Source organism: Stegostoma tigrinum, chromosome 1 (assembly GCF_030684315.1).
Source record: "Stegostoma tigrinum isolate sSteTig4 chromosome 1, sSteTig4.hap1, whole genome shotgun sequence".
Classification (NCBI taxonomy): domain Eukaryota; kingdom Metazoa; phylum Chordata; class Chondrichthyes; order Orectolobiformes; family Stegostomatidae; genus Stegostoma; species Stegostoma tigrinum.
Genome location: NC_081354.1, coordinates 179948403 through 179967428, shown reverse-complemented (window position 1 = coordinate 179967428; position 19026 = coordinate 179948403). Strand labels below are relative to the sequence as shown.

At 43.8% G+C, this 19026-nt stretch overlaps 1 protein-coding gene across 3 annotated transcripts in view; it reads right to left on the bottom strand.

The window, feature by feature from the left end:
* Positions 1 to 17989, bottom strand: part of LOC125454992 (dedicator of cytokinesis protein 2-like) — a 1138509-nt gene extending 1120520 nt beyond the window's left edge. For 2 of the 3 annotated variants that reach the window (XM_059650430.1, XM_059650433.1), the window contains exon 1: positions 17838 to 17988. In XM_059650430.1, the coding sequence (XP_059506413.1) occupies positions 17838 to 17880 (43 nt within the window). In that variant the 5' untranslated portion in view covers positions 17881 to 17988. Of the gene's footprint in view, positions 1 to 17837 lie in introns of all 3 variants that reach the window. The other variant, XM_059650434.1, reaches the window with a different exon arrangement.
* Between the last annotated feature and the right edge of the window lie 1037 nt (positions 17990 to 19026).

Below are 19026 nucleotides of genomic sequence, written 5' to 3'. Positions count from 1 at the left end.
AGACACTGGCTGAAATAAACCAAAGCTCCCAATGCTAACCTTTGGCACTCTACCCACACCTGTGGCCTCTTATACCCCCAATGCCAAGTAATACAACCCATGCCACCCCGAGTCACCATCCTATATTCCCTGCTTTATGAAAACTAAACTAGAACACCAGGGGTCGTGCTAACATAAAATAACAAGTTATTCAACTATTGATGACATTGCTCATTAGAAGAATTTTCATTCATTAAAAAATTGACTTTGAATACATTGCAATTCCTTCAACTAATCTCTTATGAAAATAAACATTCAAATTCCAAGTTGTTTAATATCTACAGTTCATCGAGAGTTCAACATTTCTAAGGAGATTGTGCCTAAACATTGCACATTCTTGTCTACTTTTCACCATCCCAAAGAGTATTTGGTCACTTCACCTCCTCTCCCAAAGACATCTCAGGCCCCCCACAAGGACTATATCTCCAAAGGGCTATCCAAATCAATTCATGGAAACAGGCCTAGTCCAGCTTGGCACACTCCCAGTTCTAGACTGTGGGGATACCAAAAAAGTATCTTTAAAACGTAGGCAGCAGAGTCACCGAAAAGTGACTGTCCCCAAATTTGCCAACAGCGGCCATGTGCATTGTCTAATTAAGGCCAATGGAACACCCTCCAGCTCGTCATTCGATGAAGATTGCAGTTTAATTAAGTTAATTCAAAACTAATTGTCGGAAGAGATGGCGAAGTCACTATATTTGAGACCAATTTTGGAGAACTGGATACAATTCTGGTCATCCTGCTATAGGAAGCATGTTGTTAATAGGGAGGCGATGGTCTAGTGGTATTATCACTGGACTGTTCATCCAGAGACCCACATAATGTTGTTGACCGAGATAGTGGGAACTGCAGATGCTGGAGAATCTGAGATAACAAGGTGTAGAGCTGGAAAAACACAGCAGGCCAAGCAGCAGAGAAGCAAAAGAGCTGACGTTTCAGGCCTAGACCCTTCTTCAGAAAATGAAGAAGGGTCTAGGCCCAAAACGTCAGCTCTCCTGCTCCGCTGATGCTGCTGGGCCTACGGTGTTCCTCCAGCTGTACACCTTATTATCTCAATGTTCTAGGGACCAGAGTTCGAATCCCACCACGGCAGATGGTGGAATTTGAACTCACTAAAATATCTGGAATTAAGAATCTAATGTTGACTGTGAATCTATTGTTGATTGTCAGGAAAAAAAAACACCTGGTTCACTAGTGCCCTTGAGGGAAGGAAACTGCCATCCCCAGCTGTTCTGGCCTAAATGTGGCTCCAGGCCCACAGCAATGTGGTTGACTCTGAACTGCCCTCTGGGCAATTAGGGATGGGCAATAAATGCTGCCTAGCCAGTGACGCCCTCATCTTGTGAATGAATAAAGGGTAAAAAAAAACCTGACCCAGTATTCTGGAGATGAGAGTTCAAATCCTTCAATTCTCAGTAGGAGAGCAACCTTGATGCCTGGGCCACCAATGTGGAGTGGGTTCACTTCCAAAAATCAGGCTTAGGCCTCAGCTGAGACCAAGTCGGCTGGAAAGCTCTCAAAGCCTGTCTGGAATGTTAGGACCCAGTGTGCGTCTGGAAACATTGAGCTTTTGACAGGCCTTTTGACATCCATAGTCAGCCTTCTGTCAGTCCTGAATAGATAGAGAATCTGCCACCAATCCTACCTCCTAAAGACACTGTTGCTATGTTTGCATATGACACAAAAATAGGTAGAGGGGCAGGTTGTGTTGAGAAAGCAGGGAGGCTACAGAGGACTTGGATAGCCTCGGAGAGTGGGCAAGATCAAATACAACGTGTGAAAAGGTGAGTTATGTATTTTAATAGGAAAGATAAAGGCGTAGACCATTTTCTAAATGAGGAAAGGCTTTGGAAATCTGAAGTACATAGCTTGCGGCAGTCCTAGTTCAGAATTCCCCTCAGGTTAACATGCAGGTTATGTTGGCAGAGTCATCGAATCATACAGCTCAGAAAGTGTCCCTTCGGTCCAACTCATCTGTACGGACCAGATATCCCAAACTTTAACAGTTCCATTTATCTGTGTTTGGTTCACATCCCTCTAAACCTTCCTTTTTCATGTACCTGTCTGACTGTCTTTTAAAGGCAGTAATTGTACCAGCCTGCACCACTTCCTCCGGCAGTTCATTCCACACACCCATCACCCTGTGTGAAAATGTTGCCCCTCAGGTCCCTTTGAAATCTTTCTCCTCTCATTTTAAAAATGTGTCCCCTAGTTTTGAACTTCCCTCCCCTAGGGAAAAGATCTTTACTATTCCTCTTATCTATGCCCCTCATCATGTTATAAACCCATCTTAGGTCTCCCCATGGCTTCCAACACTCCAGAGAAAGAAGTCCCAGCTTGTCCATCCTTTCCCGACAATACAAACCCTCCAATCCCAGCAACATCCTTGTAATTTTTTCTGTACCCTTTCTAGTTTAACAACATGCTTCCTATTGCACGATGACCAGAATTGTACACAATGCTCCAAAAGTGGCCTAACCAAGGTCTTGTACAGCCACAACATTACGCTCCAACTCCTATATGGAATGCTCCGACTAATGAGGGCAACCATGCCAAACACCTTCTTCACTGCCTTGTCCAATGCAGTTAGACAGGCAAATGCAATGCCAGCACTCATTTCAAGAGGGTTAGAATACAAAAGCAGAAATGTGCTCCTGAGGTTGATTTGGCCTTTGGTTAGACTGCATTTGAAGTATTGTGGCAGTATCAGGCCTCGTATCGAAGGAAAAATGCATTCGCTTTGGAAGGGATTCAGGGGAGGTTCACAAGAATAATCCCAGGGATGAAAGGCTTCTCACATGAGGAGCGGTTGACAACTCTGAGACTGTACTCGATGGAATTTAGAACAATGAATGGAGGATCTGATTGAAACTCACAGAATACTGAGAGGCCTGGATAGAGGCCGCATGGAGAAGATGTTTCCACTAATTGGAGATACTCGGACCCAGAGGCAAAGTCTGAGAGTGAAGGGAACTTGTTGCCACAGAAGACCGTGGAACTCAAGTCATTGAGCATATTTAAGGTAGAGATACACAAGTTCTTGATTAGTAACAGGATCAAGGGTTACGGTGAGAAGGCAGGGAAGTGGAGTTGAGTTGAGAAACATCAGCCATAAACAAAAGGTACAGTAGAGCAAATGAGCCGAATGGCCTAATTCTGCTCCAATATCTTATGGTCTTACCAATCATATGCTTTGGCTCCATTAGTTTTAATATCTCGCATTAGTGTAAAAACCTTCACCAAGCCTACCCTACCAAACTATTCATAAACTTGAAGACATCTGTTCAATCATCCTTCAGTTCTACCTATTCTAAAGAAAAGGCCTTCATCCTGTTCAGTCTTTTTTGACAGTTGTATTCTCTTATCACATTTACTGTCCTTGTGAAACTTTTTTTACACCCTCTCCCAGGTCTCTAGAGCATTTTTCCTTGTATCTCGCGTTGCTTGCTCACACACAGATTCAAAACAAGGATGTTTGGAATTCAGAAAGGAAAAGCTATCTGTGAAAGTACTCATGCCTAAAATAGTAATCATTAGAAACATGTACACACTCCAACAGCTTCCACAGAGAGCTCTTGCCAAAGGATTCTTGAAAAGAGGGTGCAAAGATAAACTCAGTAACTCAGTCAGTCAGCTTAATCTTAGAAACATTTCAGAGGTGATAATCCAGGACAAAGTGAACAGGCTCCAGGCTAGCTAAACCATTCAAAAACACTTTATCAGCCTGAACTAGGATTATTCATATCTCCAATTCCCGGCACCATATTTTAGATAGAATGCAGAGTCTTCAGACAGGGTTCTGAAAGGGTTTGTGGGAATGGGACGCACTCCAAATATTTGGAAATTTGACTCTACGTCAGTCAGTCTAGACAGTTCCAGCACGCTTACTGGGATAATTACCCAAGAGATATCAGGCAGACTGAAGCCTACTCCAATTCCTTAGGGAGTGGCTCCACCAACACTGACACTGACCCACAAGTACACTCCCAGTCTCGTACCAAAATCCCCCTGATCACCCAGAGTATGGGAAACCTGTGGTATTCCCTGCTACAGAAAGCATCTGGGGCAAAAACAGTAAATGTTTTCATGGAGGAGTTAGACAGTGTTCTTGGAGCTGAAGGAATCAAAGAGAAGGAATCATGAGATAGAGGAAGAACAGAGAACTGAGTTGGACAATCAGCCATGATCATATTGAACTAAGGGTGAGGTGATGGCCTCGTGGTATCATTGCTGGTCTGCAAATCCAGAGACCCAGATAACATTCGGGGGAGCCAGGTTTGAATCCCTCCAAAACAGATGGTGGAATTAAGAATCCAATGATGACCATGAATCTATTGTTGATTGTTGGAAAAACCCATCTGGATCACTAGTATCCTTTAGAGAAGGAAAGCTGTCAACCTTACCTGGACTGTCCCACATGTGACTCCAGACCCACAGCAATATGGTTGACTCTGAACTGTTAGAGACTTAGGGACAGGCAATAAATGCTAGCTAGGCAGAGACTCCCTCATCCCACAAAGGACAAAAAAAAAACCAAAGGGCTGAATAGTCTACTCCCACTCCTATTTTCTATGTTTCTATATCTCACAAACCTAAACTCTACATTCTTTCTCACCAACACCAACCACTTATTTCACCCACACCCCCTTTACTGCATCCCACGTATCCCATCCAATTCATTCATTCATTCATCCATCCATCCAATCGCCCATTTCCTGACATTCAAACTAACCATGCAGCATCTAGTGTCACAAAGAAGGATCGTGGCCTATCTTTCTCCAATACTACTTCTCTGTGATGGAGTGCCCTGAAGGCATACTATATGTTTCTCGAAAGACAAAGCGCAGAAGTATTGCAGAGTGGGGTTGAATCAGGGAATGCTCAAGCTAACTGGCATTATGGTTGCTGTTCCTTGAAAGATTTAGACTGCTGAATAATTTACATTGGAGAATTTACAAATCTGAAGAGGGTATCAGGAGTGGTATGGTGGCTCCATGGTTAGCACTGCCGCCTCACAGCACCAGGGACCTGTGTTCGACTCCAGCCTCAGTCAACTCTCTGGAGTTTACACATTTTCCCCGTGTCTGCACGGGTTTCCCTCCACAGGTTGGGTGGATTAATCATAGTAAAACAGGGTTACTGGCATAGGTTGGGGAATGGGTCTGGTGGGATGATCTTTCAAGGTCAGTGCAGACTCAATGAGCCATATGGCCTCTATCTACACTGCAGGACTATGTAGTTTGATCCATCTACTCTATTCTAGCTCTCCGTGGAGCAACCTGTTTGATCACTGCAGCTTCTTTAATACCTTCCAAAACTGACTGTTTCCACTTCACTATCCTTAAGAAACAGGGTTTTCCTCAAATTCCCACTGCTCAAAAACTTAAAATAGTGTCCTCTTGCCCAGGCACTCTCAACGAATGAGAAGACTATTTGCTTATCTATGTTTTCTAAACTAGTTATAATCTTGAACCTCTCCAGCAAGGCTCCAATCAATCAACCTCCTTCACTCCATAGGGAGCAACCACAAACTTTCCAACCTCGCCTTACAGCTAAAAACTCCATCCATGGAAGCAGTCTGGTAAATCACTTCTGCACCCTTTCAAAGATACTTTCACAAAATGCAGAGACCAGAATTGGATACAATGCACTCAGAACCCAAATCAGAGATTTCTCGCTTCACACTTTATTATCTTAACTTCCATGCAGTTGCTCTAGGTACATTTATCTGTGATGTCCAAAGTCCCATTTGACAGAGTGGTTCACAAGCATATGTTAGTCATTTTCAAAGGTCGATGCACATTTCCCCTGAGGTCCCTCTGTTCCTGCACTCTCTTGTAGCACAGGTTGTATTGCCTCTCCTTCTGCATCTGCTCGAGTTAATCGTCTCACTTTATTTCTTATTCATTTCCATCTGCCATCTGTCTGCCCATTTTGCTGGTCTATCTGCATCCTGTCCCAGACAATTAGGATCTCTGTAAACGTTTGCCACTCGTTCTTGCGAATCGTTTTCGGCAATTTTTGAAATTCCAGCCCATATTCCAAGATTGGCCACCCTCTCCAGGGCAATTCGCACCGGACAATAAATATTGGCTTTGTCAGCAATAAGCATATCTCATGAACAGACCAACAAAAACCTTTTTTAAAGAAAACCATATTTAAGAATGGCCCTCAATTTTTCGAACCATCCTTTAACGCAATATTTTGTCAATTGTACTTTTTTTAAAAATCTATACAGACAAAATTTACACATTCCCTTCCTACGTGACTTGATCAAAATATTAATTTGATTAAATCAAGAATGTGTTACCTTTTAAAAATCCTTGCTTGCATTCATTCATTAAATCAAACTTCTCCAAGTGCCTGTTGTTTTTTCCCTGATTAATTGATTCAAAAAACTTGTCCACCTTTGATCTATAAACATACCAACTTGGAGTAGAGTAGGCCATTCAGCCCCTCAAGCCTGCTCCATCATTCAATAAGGTTACGAGCGATCCATCTATTGTGAAGATCATGTATTTTGATTTTATGTTTTCTTTTAATTGTGGACTGAAATTAAAAAAACTGTTTCAAATCAGTGATTGCAAAAATCTCCACATGTTTTGAAATAAGTTGATTCTCTTTGTGAGCATTATGAGCTGAGGGTTACAAAAGTGTTTGCTGATGAACTGGAGCTGAACAGTTTGTGTAGAAGTGATGCTTTGGTCGTCAAAAAGTGATGGATTGGGTTTGTGGACAAAGTGATTGTTTATCAGTGACAAAGATGTTCTGGATGACCACAATATTGTGATTTGTTCTCAGGAAGCTGAATAGCTTTACACCATCATCAGCTGAGGAGCTCACTCTATTCTCTAGAGAAAAAAAAACACTAAGCCTGAGGAAAAGCAGTTTGCGTTTCCTCCTGCAGTTGCTGTAAGCTTTATTCCATTAATCTGTCCTTTAATTAATAGTCAAAGACCTTTTATAAATGAAACAGTCGCCCTGCAAACCTTGCAAATCAGTGGAAGCATCTAGAGAAAGATGACTGAGAAGCAGTGTCCTGGCCAGCATAATTAGCATTAGAATCATCTCAGCAATTCTTATCAAGAGGAACTAGTGAACTGTTTTCCAGTTTTTCTCTCTGTCCCTAACAGTACCTTTGTGTTTGTGTAATATCAATGTACAGGAGACCCATGTGCAGAAGAAGCTAACCTGGAGGAAGCTCCTGCATGAAGGGACACAATTCTTCAAGAACACCCATCAGCAAATCTAAGTACAGAAAGAAATAAGAGAAAGGAATGCCAGCAATCAAGGCCAAGGACCAATTCCACCTCCTGGAAAAGGGTTGCCAAATGTTATGATTGGAAATGTGGCCCCAGGGTCAGACTCATCAGCCACACAAGAACTCACAGAATCTATAATCAATGACACAGGATTTCCTGGGTGGACAATTATAGTCATTTGTAAAAGACTGCTGGCCAGCAGCATACTGGCCATTTCGTCTAGCATTAATTAGCATCGTAAATTAATGAAAGATGGAGATGAAGGGCACTTTTTCTCTGAGGGTTGAGATTCTTTGGAGCATTCTCACTGCCCCACCAGAGTAATGGAGGTGGTGTCAGTGAATGTTAAAAACTAACAGACGCACACACGCATGCATACAAAATTAGACTCTTAGTTCCAGATCTTTTGGTTTATTGAATTCAATTCCAAAAATTCCACCCGAGTGGAGAGGCAGACATCCTGCATCCAGCACACTCCTGGAAGTGTGAAATGATTGTGGGGGTGCTCTGTGCTATCAGTCAGGATGTGTTCCCTTCAAGTTTTCAAAGCCTCACCATCTATAAACATTTGGCTGGTATACATGACCACCAGACTACCTTCCTATTGCCAATGAGGATCCTTCTCTCAACCAATATCACTCAAATGGATGGTTTTGGCAGTTTCCTCATTTTGTGCAACTGCCTACCTTTCACATAATAAAGTTACTGTCCTGCTATGGCAGTCCATTCACAGTAAAGCTCTTCAGAACAACCAGAGGGCACAAAGACATCATAGAACATAGAACATTACAGCACAGTACAGGCCCTTCGGCCCTCGATGTTGTGCCGACTTGTCATACCAATCTGAAGCCCATCTAACCTACACTATTCCATGTACGTCCATATGCTTGTCCAATGATGACTGAAATGTACTTAAAGTTGGCGAATCTACTACCGTTGCAGGCAAAGCGTTCCATTCCCTTACTACTCTCTGATTAAAGAAACTACCTCTGACATCTTTCACCCCTCAATTTAAAGCTATGCCCCTTCGTGCTCGCCGTCACCATCCTAGGAAAAAGGCTCTCCCTGTCCACCCAATCTAACCCTTTGGTTATTTTATATGCCTCAATTAAGTCACCTCTCAACCTTCTTCTCTCTAATGAAAACAGCCTCAAGTCCCTCAGCCTTTCCTCGTAAGACCTTCCCTCCATACCAGGCAACATCCTAGTAAATCTCCTCTGCACCCTTTCCAAAGCTTCCACATCCTTCTAACAATGCAGTGACCAGAACTGTACGCAATACTCCAAGTGCGGTCGCGCCAGAGTTTTTTTTGTACAGCTTCACCATAACCTCTTGGTTCCGGAACTCGATCCCTCTATTAATAAAAGCTAAAACACTGTATGCCTTCTTAACAGCCCTGTCAACCTGGGTGGCAACTTTCAAGGATCTGTGTACATGGACACCGAGATCTCTCTGCTCATCTACACTACCAAGAATCTTACCATTGGCCCTGTACTTTGCCTTCTGGTTACTCCTACCAAAGTGCATCACCTCACACTTGTCTGCATTAAACTCCATTTGCCACCTCTCAGCCCAGCTCTGCAGCTTATCTATGTCTCTCTGCAACCTACTGCATCCTTCATCACTATCCACAACTCCACTGACCTTCGTGTCGTCTGCAAATTTACTAACCCACCCTTCTACTCCCTCATCCAGGTCATTTATAAAAATGACAAACAACAGTGGACCCAACACCGACCCTTGTGGTACACCACTAGTAACTGGTCTCCAGGATGAACATTTCCCATCAACTACCACCCTCTGTCTTCTTTCAGCAAGCCAATTTCTGATCCAAACTGCTATATCTCCCACAATCCCATTCCTCCGCATTTTGTTCAATAGCCTGTGGGGAACCTTATCGAACACCTTGCTGAAATCCACATACACCACATCAACTGGTTTACTCTCATCTACCTGTTTGGTCACCTTATCAAAGAACTCAATAAGGTTTTTGAGACACGACCTACCCTTCACAAAACCGTGCTGACTATCCCAAATCAATTTACTTTTTTCTCGATGATTATAAATCCCATCTCTTATAACCTTTTCCAACAACTAAGGTAAGGCTCACTGGTCTATAATTACCAGGGTTGTCTCTACTCCCCTTCTTGAACAGGGGAACCACATTTGCTATCCTCCAGTCATCTGGCACTATTCCTGTAGACAATGGCGAGTTAAAGATCAATGCCAAAGGCTCGGCAATGTCCTCCCTGGCTTCCCAGAGGATCCGAGGATAAATCCCATCCAGCCCAGGGGACTTATCTATCTTCACACTCTGTCGGATTTCTAATACCTCTTCTGTGTGAACCTCAATCCCACCTAGTCTAGTAGCCTGTATCTCAGTATTCTCCTCGACAACATTGTCGTTTTCTAGAGTGAATACTGTCAAAAAATATTCATTTAGTGCTTCCCCTATCTCATCTGACTCCACACACAACTTCCCACTACTATCCTTGATTGACAAAAGTAAGATTAGGGCCATTCTTTTATTCCTTAAATACCTGTAGAAAGCCTTAGGGTTTACCCTGATCCTATCTGCCAACAACTTCTCATGTCTCCTCCTGGCTCTTCTGAGCTCTCTCTTTAGGTCTTTCCTAGCTACCTCGTAGCCCTCAAGCGCCCTAACTGAGCCTTCACATCTCATCCTAACAAAAGCCGCCTTCTTCCTCTTGACCAGAGATTCCACTTCCTTCATAAACCACGGGTCCCGCGCTCTACAGCTTCCTCCCTGCCTGACAGGTACATACTTATCTGGGGCACACAGGAGCTTTTCCTTGAATAGGCTCCACATTTCTAATGTGCCCATCCCCTGCAGTTTCCTTCCCCATTCTATGCCCCCTAAATCTTGCATAATCTCATCATAATTGCCTTTCCTCCAGCTATAACTCTTGCCCAGTGTTATACACCCATCCCTTTCCATCACTAAAGTAAACATAACAGAATTGTGATCGCTATCACCAAAGTGCTCACCTACTTCCAAATCTAACACCTGGCCGGGCTTATTACCCAGTACCAAATCTAATGTGGCTTCGCCCCTTGTTGGCCTATCTACATACTGTATCAGGAAGGCCTCCTGCACACTCCGGACAAAAACTGACCCCTCTATAGTACTCGAACTTTCGTGCTCCCAGTCATCTTTATACTTCACTCAGTTAAAGTTGAACAGTGAACATTCAGTCCTCCAACTTTGTCGGTGTCTCCTCACTAAAATCTTTTATGTAATTGACGTTTTGTTCAGGCTTGCAGCTATTGTCTGGACATCTTTATGCAGTGTTGAACCATTGACAGAGTTATGAATTCTGGGTAAATGGCACATGTGAGATTTACAAGAGTCAAATGGAAACCAATTTTACAATTCAGGGTCATTTTTAAGAGGAGGTATCTTTCGAAAGATGGCCATCTAAAACATAACCAAGTGACATGTTACAAAAGTCTATTGGTGTGTGGCTGGAAAAGCACAGTAGGTCAGACAGCATCAGGGGTACACGAAAGCAGTTTGACCTGCCTCACAACTATTAGACACTGGCCTCCAGCATCTGCAGTCCTTATTGTCTCCAAGTCACGTATTAAAAAGTTTGAGTTGGGAGACATAAAGCTTTCTAGGTGTCACATTCACACTTCGGTTTGTGGACATGATTAAAAATATCAATCTCAAGGTCTACATGCAAGGTGTCGTTAATACCCTGGCACGTAGGACAGTTTCACGTTGCTTACGTATAACAAGTGAATCAAAATACAGTGGGGGGCTCGCTTCCTCTCTCCCCTCCAATTTTATTTTTGTTATTCATTCATGCAATGCAGGAATCACTTACTGCCCACCCCAGCTGCCCTCGAGAAGGTGATGATGACCTGCCTTCTTGAATCACCACAGTCCATGTGCTGTGGAGAGACCCATAATGCTATTGTCGGGGGTAGGGAGAGGCAGGGGGAGCTTTTCACCTTTGTTTCACCATACAGAACACACAACCCCAGCTACAGTCTCTCGTTGTCATGTTTAAATAGTTCATTTCTGATCTGGCAACAGCTGAGGGAACTACCATTTCCTACTCCAGAGAAGAAACAAAAAACAAAAACAAACAACCTCGGAGCCTTCGGAGATAACGGGAACTGCAGATGCTGGAGAATCCAAGATAATAAAGTGTGAAGCTGGATGAACACAGCAGGCCAAGCAGCATCTCAGGAGCACAAAAGCTGACGTTTCAGGCCTAGACCCTTCATCAGAGAGGGGGATGGGGAGAGGGAACTGGAATAAATAGGGAGAGAGGGGGAGGCGGATCGAAGGCGGAGAGAAAAGATGATAGGTGGAGATTCCCTGAGGTTGGTCCGGAGGGAGGATGAAGGGTCTAGGCCCGAAACGTCAGCTTTTGTGCTCCTGAGGTGCTGCTGGGCCTGCTGTGTTCATCCAGCTTCACATTTTATTATCTTGGATTCTCCAGCATCTGCAGTTCCCATTATCACTTCCATCCATGGACTCCATTTACACAACTCGCTGTTGCACAAAGGCGGCCAACATCAAAGACCCATCACCCGGTAATGATCTCCTCCAACCTCTTCTGTCAGGCAGAAGATACAGAAGCTTGAACACACCCACCAGCAGGTTCAGGAACAGCTTCTTCCTGGCTGTTATTAGACTGATGAATGGGCTTTCTAGCTTCAAATAATGTTCATCTCACTACTGTTGATCTCACCACGCAACGTAATCTGTGTGTCTCTCAGTTTTTTGTACATCCTTGCATACAATGATCTGCCTGTCCTGCTTTTAAACAAAGCTTTTCACTCTATTCTGGTACGTGGCGATAAATCAATCACCTTCCACACATCTCTACTGCATTTTCCTCTTTGAAGACACTTCTTAAAACCTACCTCTTTGGCCAAGCTTCTGATCACTTAGCCAGCTGTGCAAGCAGATATTAGGTTATCATAATTACATTACCAAGGTGATCTACAGAAACATTCTTCAGTACATTAAAGTCACTATATAAACATAAATTGTTTTTTAAATGGTGAGGGAATGCTACACTGGTAAGACACCATTTCAGATGAGGCCTAGTGCCTCTGGCGAATGGTAAGCAAGCTACAAAACTATTTCAAACCAAAGTAGTGAATCACCAGCATTTATCCCTCGTCTAATATTACAAAGGAAAGCAGTTTGTGGGAGCTTGCTGTGCGCTAAACAGATGTTTGTGCTTTTTAAAACTTTGTGGCAGTGGCTGTGGTTCAAAAATATTTGATTGTCTGTAACGCATGTGATGACAGGGGGTTTCCTCACTGCCACTGTCAAACCATAGCCAGTTTATATTAAGGATCAATACCCATCAAACTTCTAACTGAGTTCAGAGCCAAGCCTCCAAATGGTTATTCCAATCAGATGCCTCGTCTGCTTGATCCTTCGTCTGTGCCAATGGCCTGCTGACCCTAAGTTGAATAGTTTCATGTACTAAGTCAGCCTGTCATAGGGGATCACAGCAGCGAATGCTGGCAAGTTCCTTCATAAACAGAAAGAAATCTACTGTCTGCCAAGTCATTGTTGAAAGCCCATGACCTTCAACCTGACTTCTTTAAATTGGGTGAGATAGTCTAAACGTTAGCCTGTGAGACTAACTGAAGTGTTGAAATTAATGACAGGAAAAGGAATATCCTAAGACACCATACATTGCCACATATATCTGACATTGGACATAATGGCCAGAAAGAAAACTATTGTCTTTTTTGACTCAGCATGTGCTATACTTTAATGCTAATGGCTGACAAGAGGAATATGATGGTCGAAGATGATGTCAGACATGGGGGTCAACAGGTACCATTACCTTCATAACGTTGTGTGTTCAAGTTCCTTTCATGAATCTTGAGTTCATAATCCCAACTGAAACTTCACTCTGAGTGAGCACTGCACTGTTCGAAATTTCATTCGTCGGAAGAGGCTTCAAGCTGAAGACATGCCTACACTTTAAGATGAAACTAATAGGGGTGGCATGGTGGCTCAGTGGCTCAGCGGTTAGCACTGCAGCCTCACAGCACCAGGGGCCCAGGTTCGATTCCAGCCTCTGGCGACTGTCTGTGTGGAGTTTGCACATTCTCCCCGTGTCTGCGTGGGTTTCCTCCCACAGTCCAAAGATGTGCAGGCCGGTGGATTGGCCGTGCTAAATTGCCTGTACTGTTCAGGGGTGTGTGGGTTATAGTGGGATTGGTCTTGGTGGGATGCACCAAGGGACAGTGTGGGCTTGTTGGGCCAAAGGGCCTGTTTCCACACTGTAGGGAATCTAATCTAATAAAAAAAAATCCCATGGCTCTATTTTGAAGAGCTCTGACCTCCTGACCAATATCTGTCCCCCAACCATCATCAAAAAATCATCATGTTGCCGTTCTTGGGACATAACTTAGTGCAAATTTGCAGCAGTGTTTCCTATAATGAAGGCTGAACTTCACTAATACTAACAAAAGCAGAAATTACTGGAAAAGCTCAGCAGCTCTGGCAGCACTCACAGAGCGGAATCCAAGTTATCATTTCGGGCACTGAAGAAATGTTCTGGAGAAGGGCCACTGGACCTGAAACATAAACTCTGATTTCCCTCCACAGATTCTGCCAAAAACTTGTTTTCACCAATTTCCATTTTTGTTTCTGATTCCAGCATCTGCAGTTCTTTGTTTTTTGAGAGTATTAAATATGTTGTAAAGTGCTTTTCAGTGCCTTGCAAAGCAATGTACTCTACAGATGCAAGTTCTCTGTCCTTAAGGCTATGAGTGGTTATGAAGATGGGTCCAAGAGTTAAATATTGACCTTCAAAATTTGCTCCTTTTCCAATGTACTGTCACTGATAAACATTGGTGGCAAACAGCTGCAATTGTACTGAGCTGAGATAATTACTGTTGCATCTTTAAGACAACTTCTTGGTTTCATGAAAATGCATACAGTGGCAGTTAAGTGGAGCATATTGCTGGAAATCACTACATGGTTTCGAGCAGTTCTGCTGTGTAATTGTGGAGAATTTTTGGGATTTGACACAAATGATTAGCCTGACGGAGTCACTTGTATTGTTGAAGATTCGTGTCTTTTTATTTGAGAGTGGGGAGGGCGAGAGATTCTGAAAAGTTCACACATTAAATGCATCACAACCAGTAAGCACAGCATGACAGAGCTAAAGCAACACTGCTACATGATGTCCTTGTGATAAAAGTCATTTCCGTACTCTCTCAGGAACAAGTTAAGTTGCAATAACAGACTGAAGGAGCTCCTGAACAGTGAACTCATTGATTATTGGCTGCCTGGTTTCAGGCTGATACCTGGCATGAGCTTCTGATGGAACTGTGCAATACATTCATTAGGCCACAGCTGGAATACAGTGTGTAGTTCTGGTCACTACACTACTGGGAGGATATGATTGCACTGAAGAGGGTGAAGAGAAGATTCAGCAGGATGGATGGAGCAATTGAGCTATGAAGAAACAAGATAATCTGGAATTGTTTTGCTTAGAGCTGAGGAAGCTAAAGTCAATCTTGTTGATAACAAAGTGTAGAGCTGGAGGAACACAACATGCCAGGCAGGATCAGAGGAGGGGGAATGTTGACGTTTCAGGTTGGGACCCTTCTTCAGAAATGGGGGAGGGGGAAGGTCCCGAACCGAAATGTTGCCTTTCCTGCTCCTCTGATGCTGCCTGGTCTGCTGTGTTCATCCAGCTCCACGCTGTGTTCTCTCTGACTCCAGCTTCAGCAGTTCTTGCAATGTCTGACAATCTTGTTCAGGTGTGGGCAGTTCTGAGGGCATAGATGGGGAAGAACAGAAAAACATTTCTTCATAGTGGAAAAACCAACAAATAGGAAGTACAGTTTTGAGGAAAGCAGCAGGGGATTCACGGAAAGAGATGGAAAGTATCTGGAACTCACTGTGTCCACCTGATGGAGATTAGAAGGATGGGGGGATGTGGGTGGGACTCATCGGAACATAGAGAATACTGAGAGATCTGGATAGAGTGGACATGGAGAAGATGTTTCCACTAGAAGAGACAAGAACCCAAGGGCACAGCCTCAGAGTGGAGGGATGACCCTTTAGAATTGAGATGAAGGCGAATTTTTTTCACCAGAGAATGGTAAATCTGTGAAACACGTTGCCACAGAAGGCTGTGGAGGCCATGACATTGAGTATATTTAAGACAGAGATAGATAGGTTCTTGCTTAGTAAGGGAATCAAGGGTTACGGGAAAAAAGATAGGAAAATGGAATTGAGAAACATAACAGCCACAATTGAAAGTGAAGTAGACTCGATGGTGCAAATGGCTTAATTCTGCTTTTTTTTTAATCATGGCCTTATGAAAGGGTGATAGAGGCAAGAACCCACAATTAAGTATTTTGATGGAAATGTAATAGCATTCAAAGCCATGGGCTACGTCCCAGAAAACGGGGTTAAGTTTAATAGATAACAAAGTGTGAGGCTGGATGAACACAGCAGGCCAAGCAGCATCTCAGGAGCACAAAAGCTGACGTTTCGGGCCCTTCAGGGTCTGCTGTGAGTTGCTGCTTGGCCTGCTGTGTTCATCCAGCTTCACACTTTGTCATCTTGGATTCTCCAGCATCTACAGTTCCCATTGTCTCTTAAGTTTAATAGATGTTTGATCGCCAGTACAGACACAATGGACTGAAGGGTCTTTCTCCGTGCTGTAAAAACTCTTACTCTCCACAAGGAGGGAATTTTGATTTAGGAATTTTTTAGTGTTTGGAATAACATCCCTAGCGAGCAGTGGCAGCTGAGTCACTGAATGTAGTCAAGGCTGAGTGAACCTGCTTTGTGATTATTAAGGGCCAGGGCTACCTGTAGGTGTGTGGAATGAAGGCCACATTAGATCAACCATGATTTCATTGAACAGTGGAGCAAACTCAAAGTGCCAAATAGCGTATGCCAAGAGCATGAAAAGAATCCGTGGCTGTAGTCCTCAGAGCAGAGAAGGTTAGAGAGAGATTTAACGAAGCTGTTGGAGATAACAAGAGTTTCGATAGGGTAAGTGAGGAGAAATGGTGGTGGAGGAGGAAGTTAATAACCAAAGGGCAACTAGGTAGTTCCTTTCGTCATGGCACTATACATCACTACTCAAGACAGTATATTCATCAAGTGGGATAAAGACAAGTTCCCAATCAGAAATAACAGACTCATCAAGAGAAAGTTACAGCCAGTCCCTGGACCTGCCCACAATGAAACAAATCTACAGAATTTTAGTAAAATTTTAATCAGACAAAATCTGTTACATTCCGGTACCACCCCGTGCTATTTATAGGGACAACTGGGCGGAGTTGTGTAGGCGGCAGTGAAAAGACTAAAAATTATAAGTATAACCTTATCAATTTGAAAACGTCCTGGCAGCTAATCCAATTCAAACAAGCTGCTGAATGCTCGCACAGTACAATGTGCAGCTAATCAACGCAGAGCTAGAACATGAAATTCTCTCAGACTTCCAAGACACTTGCCAAAAGTTGTGATAAGCTGTACTGCTGAACTGTGTAAAAACAAACTGCGTCTCGCCCTCTCTCCCAGTCAGTTTTAGATGCTCAATGACCCTTGCTTTTCTGAATGCAAGTATTCCTCCATCCTCACTGCTTGGCTTAGAGGAGAATGAAAGAGTTGTCAGTGAGTCAGATGTCTAGACTCCAGACACGATGCTTAAACGTCTCTGCAAGTTAATGAAGTGTTTCCTTTAAGAGGGCACCATCTATGTTTTTGAGGCGTGTGTGTGTGTGGGGCGGGGGGGTGGCGAAGACAGAGAGAGCATGTTGAAGCACAGTTCACGCAGTGTCAAAACTCAGGGATTCCCTCTCAAAGATAGTAGGAACTGCCGATGCTGGAGAATCTGAGATAACAAGGTGTAGAGCTGGATGAACACAGCAGGCCAAGCAGCTTCAGAGGCTGACGTGGTTTCGAAACGTCAGCTTTCCTTCTCCTCTGATGCTGCCTGACCTGCTGGGTTCCTCCAGCTCCACACGGCGTTATCTCAGGGATTCCCACACGCGTGCTAGAGTTTAACCGGACAAAGCTACACTCATTAGCAGCACACTTGTTACACCAGGAACCACCATTCTCAAAGATTCACCTGCATCATTTCCTGCATCTCCTTCTGAGTTGTTTCCAAAGTGCAAGCTGCAGATTGTCAAAACAAGAGTTTATGTCACGTTTAGAGACAATTCACAGCAGCCCAGTGACTGATGTTGCAGCCAGTTGAACTGAGAGCGTGTTACACTCTGACACTCTCTGCTGAATGGACTGCCTTATTTGACTGCAGTTTGAGGGCACACTCTTTCATTGCTTCGCCGTTTATAATACTCACACCCGGAATATTGTTTTTCTTTTTCAACTGTATTACTTATTTTAAACCACATCCTGTTCTCTTTCTGTTTTTCGTTAGCGTCTCTAATCATCTGGCCAGGAAATCCAACTCAATACAACAACCATCATAAATCCGACTCATGGAGTCTTTGCCGAGGCTACAATTGAAAACGCGCACAAAAATAACTCACCAACACCATATTTGGCATCCACGGTTCGAGTCCAGGACGGCATGCCTTAGACGTGGCTTCAGGGAAGCAAAACAAAACAGTCTCAAAAAGTTTAAGACTGTCCTCTCCCAATGCACTGTTCTGTGCGAGAGCCGAGACGCAAATTTATCACATGCTTAAACCACGTCACACACCAGTGAGACAGCGAGGAAGCGTTTCCCAGCGCACAACTGTTGTGTTAAAGTGTGGAAAGTGCAAGGTTAGAATTCCATGTGTTTCGATTCTCCAAATCATTCTGCAATTCACCCTAAATGTTGACTGGATGCTTCCTCTGGGTTTTTGTTTCTATTTGCATCCAGACATGCACATCTGGCAGATTAACCCTCGCATGTCTCCTCCCAGCTCAGGCACTCCACATGCTCTGCGAGTTGATTTCACCCAGCTCCACTGCTGTAAAACCAACATCAGGTCCGTGACCCACCTTTTCATCCTACTCAGTTTGCTGTGAGATCAGACACCAACCTTGGGAATCCAAGCCAGGGGAGCCTTGGTGTGCTTGCTCACAATCCCTGAAGGCTGGCGGACAGGTTAACAGGACAGTTAGGAAGGCAAAATGGACACCTGTCTTTGACAGTTGAGGCATTACATGCAAAAAGCAGCAGGGCATCTCAGTGGTTAACACTGCTTCCTCACAGCACCAGGACCCCATGTTCCATTCCAGCCTCATGTGATTGTGTGGAGTTTGTGCATTCTTAGTGTGTCTATGTGGGTTTCCACAGACCAACAATGTGCAGGCCACTTGGGTCCCCTGTGGGAAATGCAGGGCACAGGGTTAAGATGAGATGCTCTGATGCTCTTCACACAGATGGGCTGAATGGCCTGCTTCCACACTGGAGGGGATTCTAAGGGCAGGCAAGTTATCTTGGAGCTGTACAGGATTTTGGTTAGGTCACAGCAGGAGTACTATGTGCCATTCTGGTCACTACACTTTCGGAAAGAAATGATTGCGCTGCAGATTCCCAGCACCCTCTGAGTGAAAAAAGGTTTTCTTCACATCTCCTGTAAACCTCCTGTCCTTACCTTCGATCTATGCTCTTTGGTCAATGATCCACCAATCAAGGAAAATAGTTCCATCTTGTCTAGACTGCCGACACCCCTCATAATACTATACATCTCAATCATGTCCCCAGTCAATACCCTCTGCTCAGTG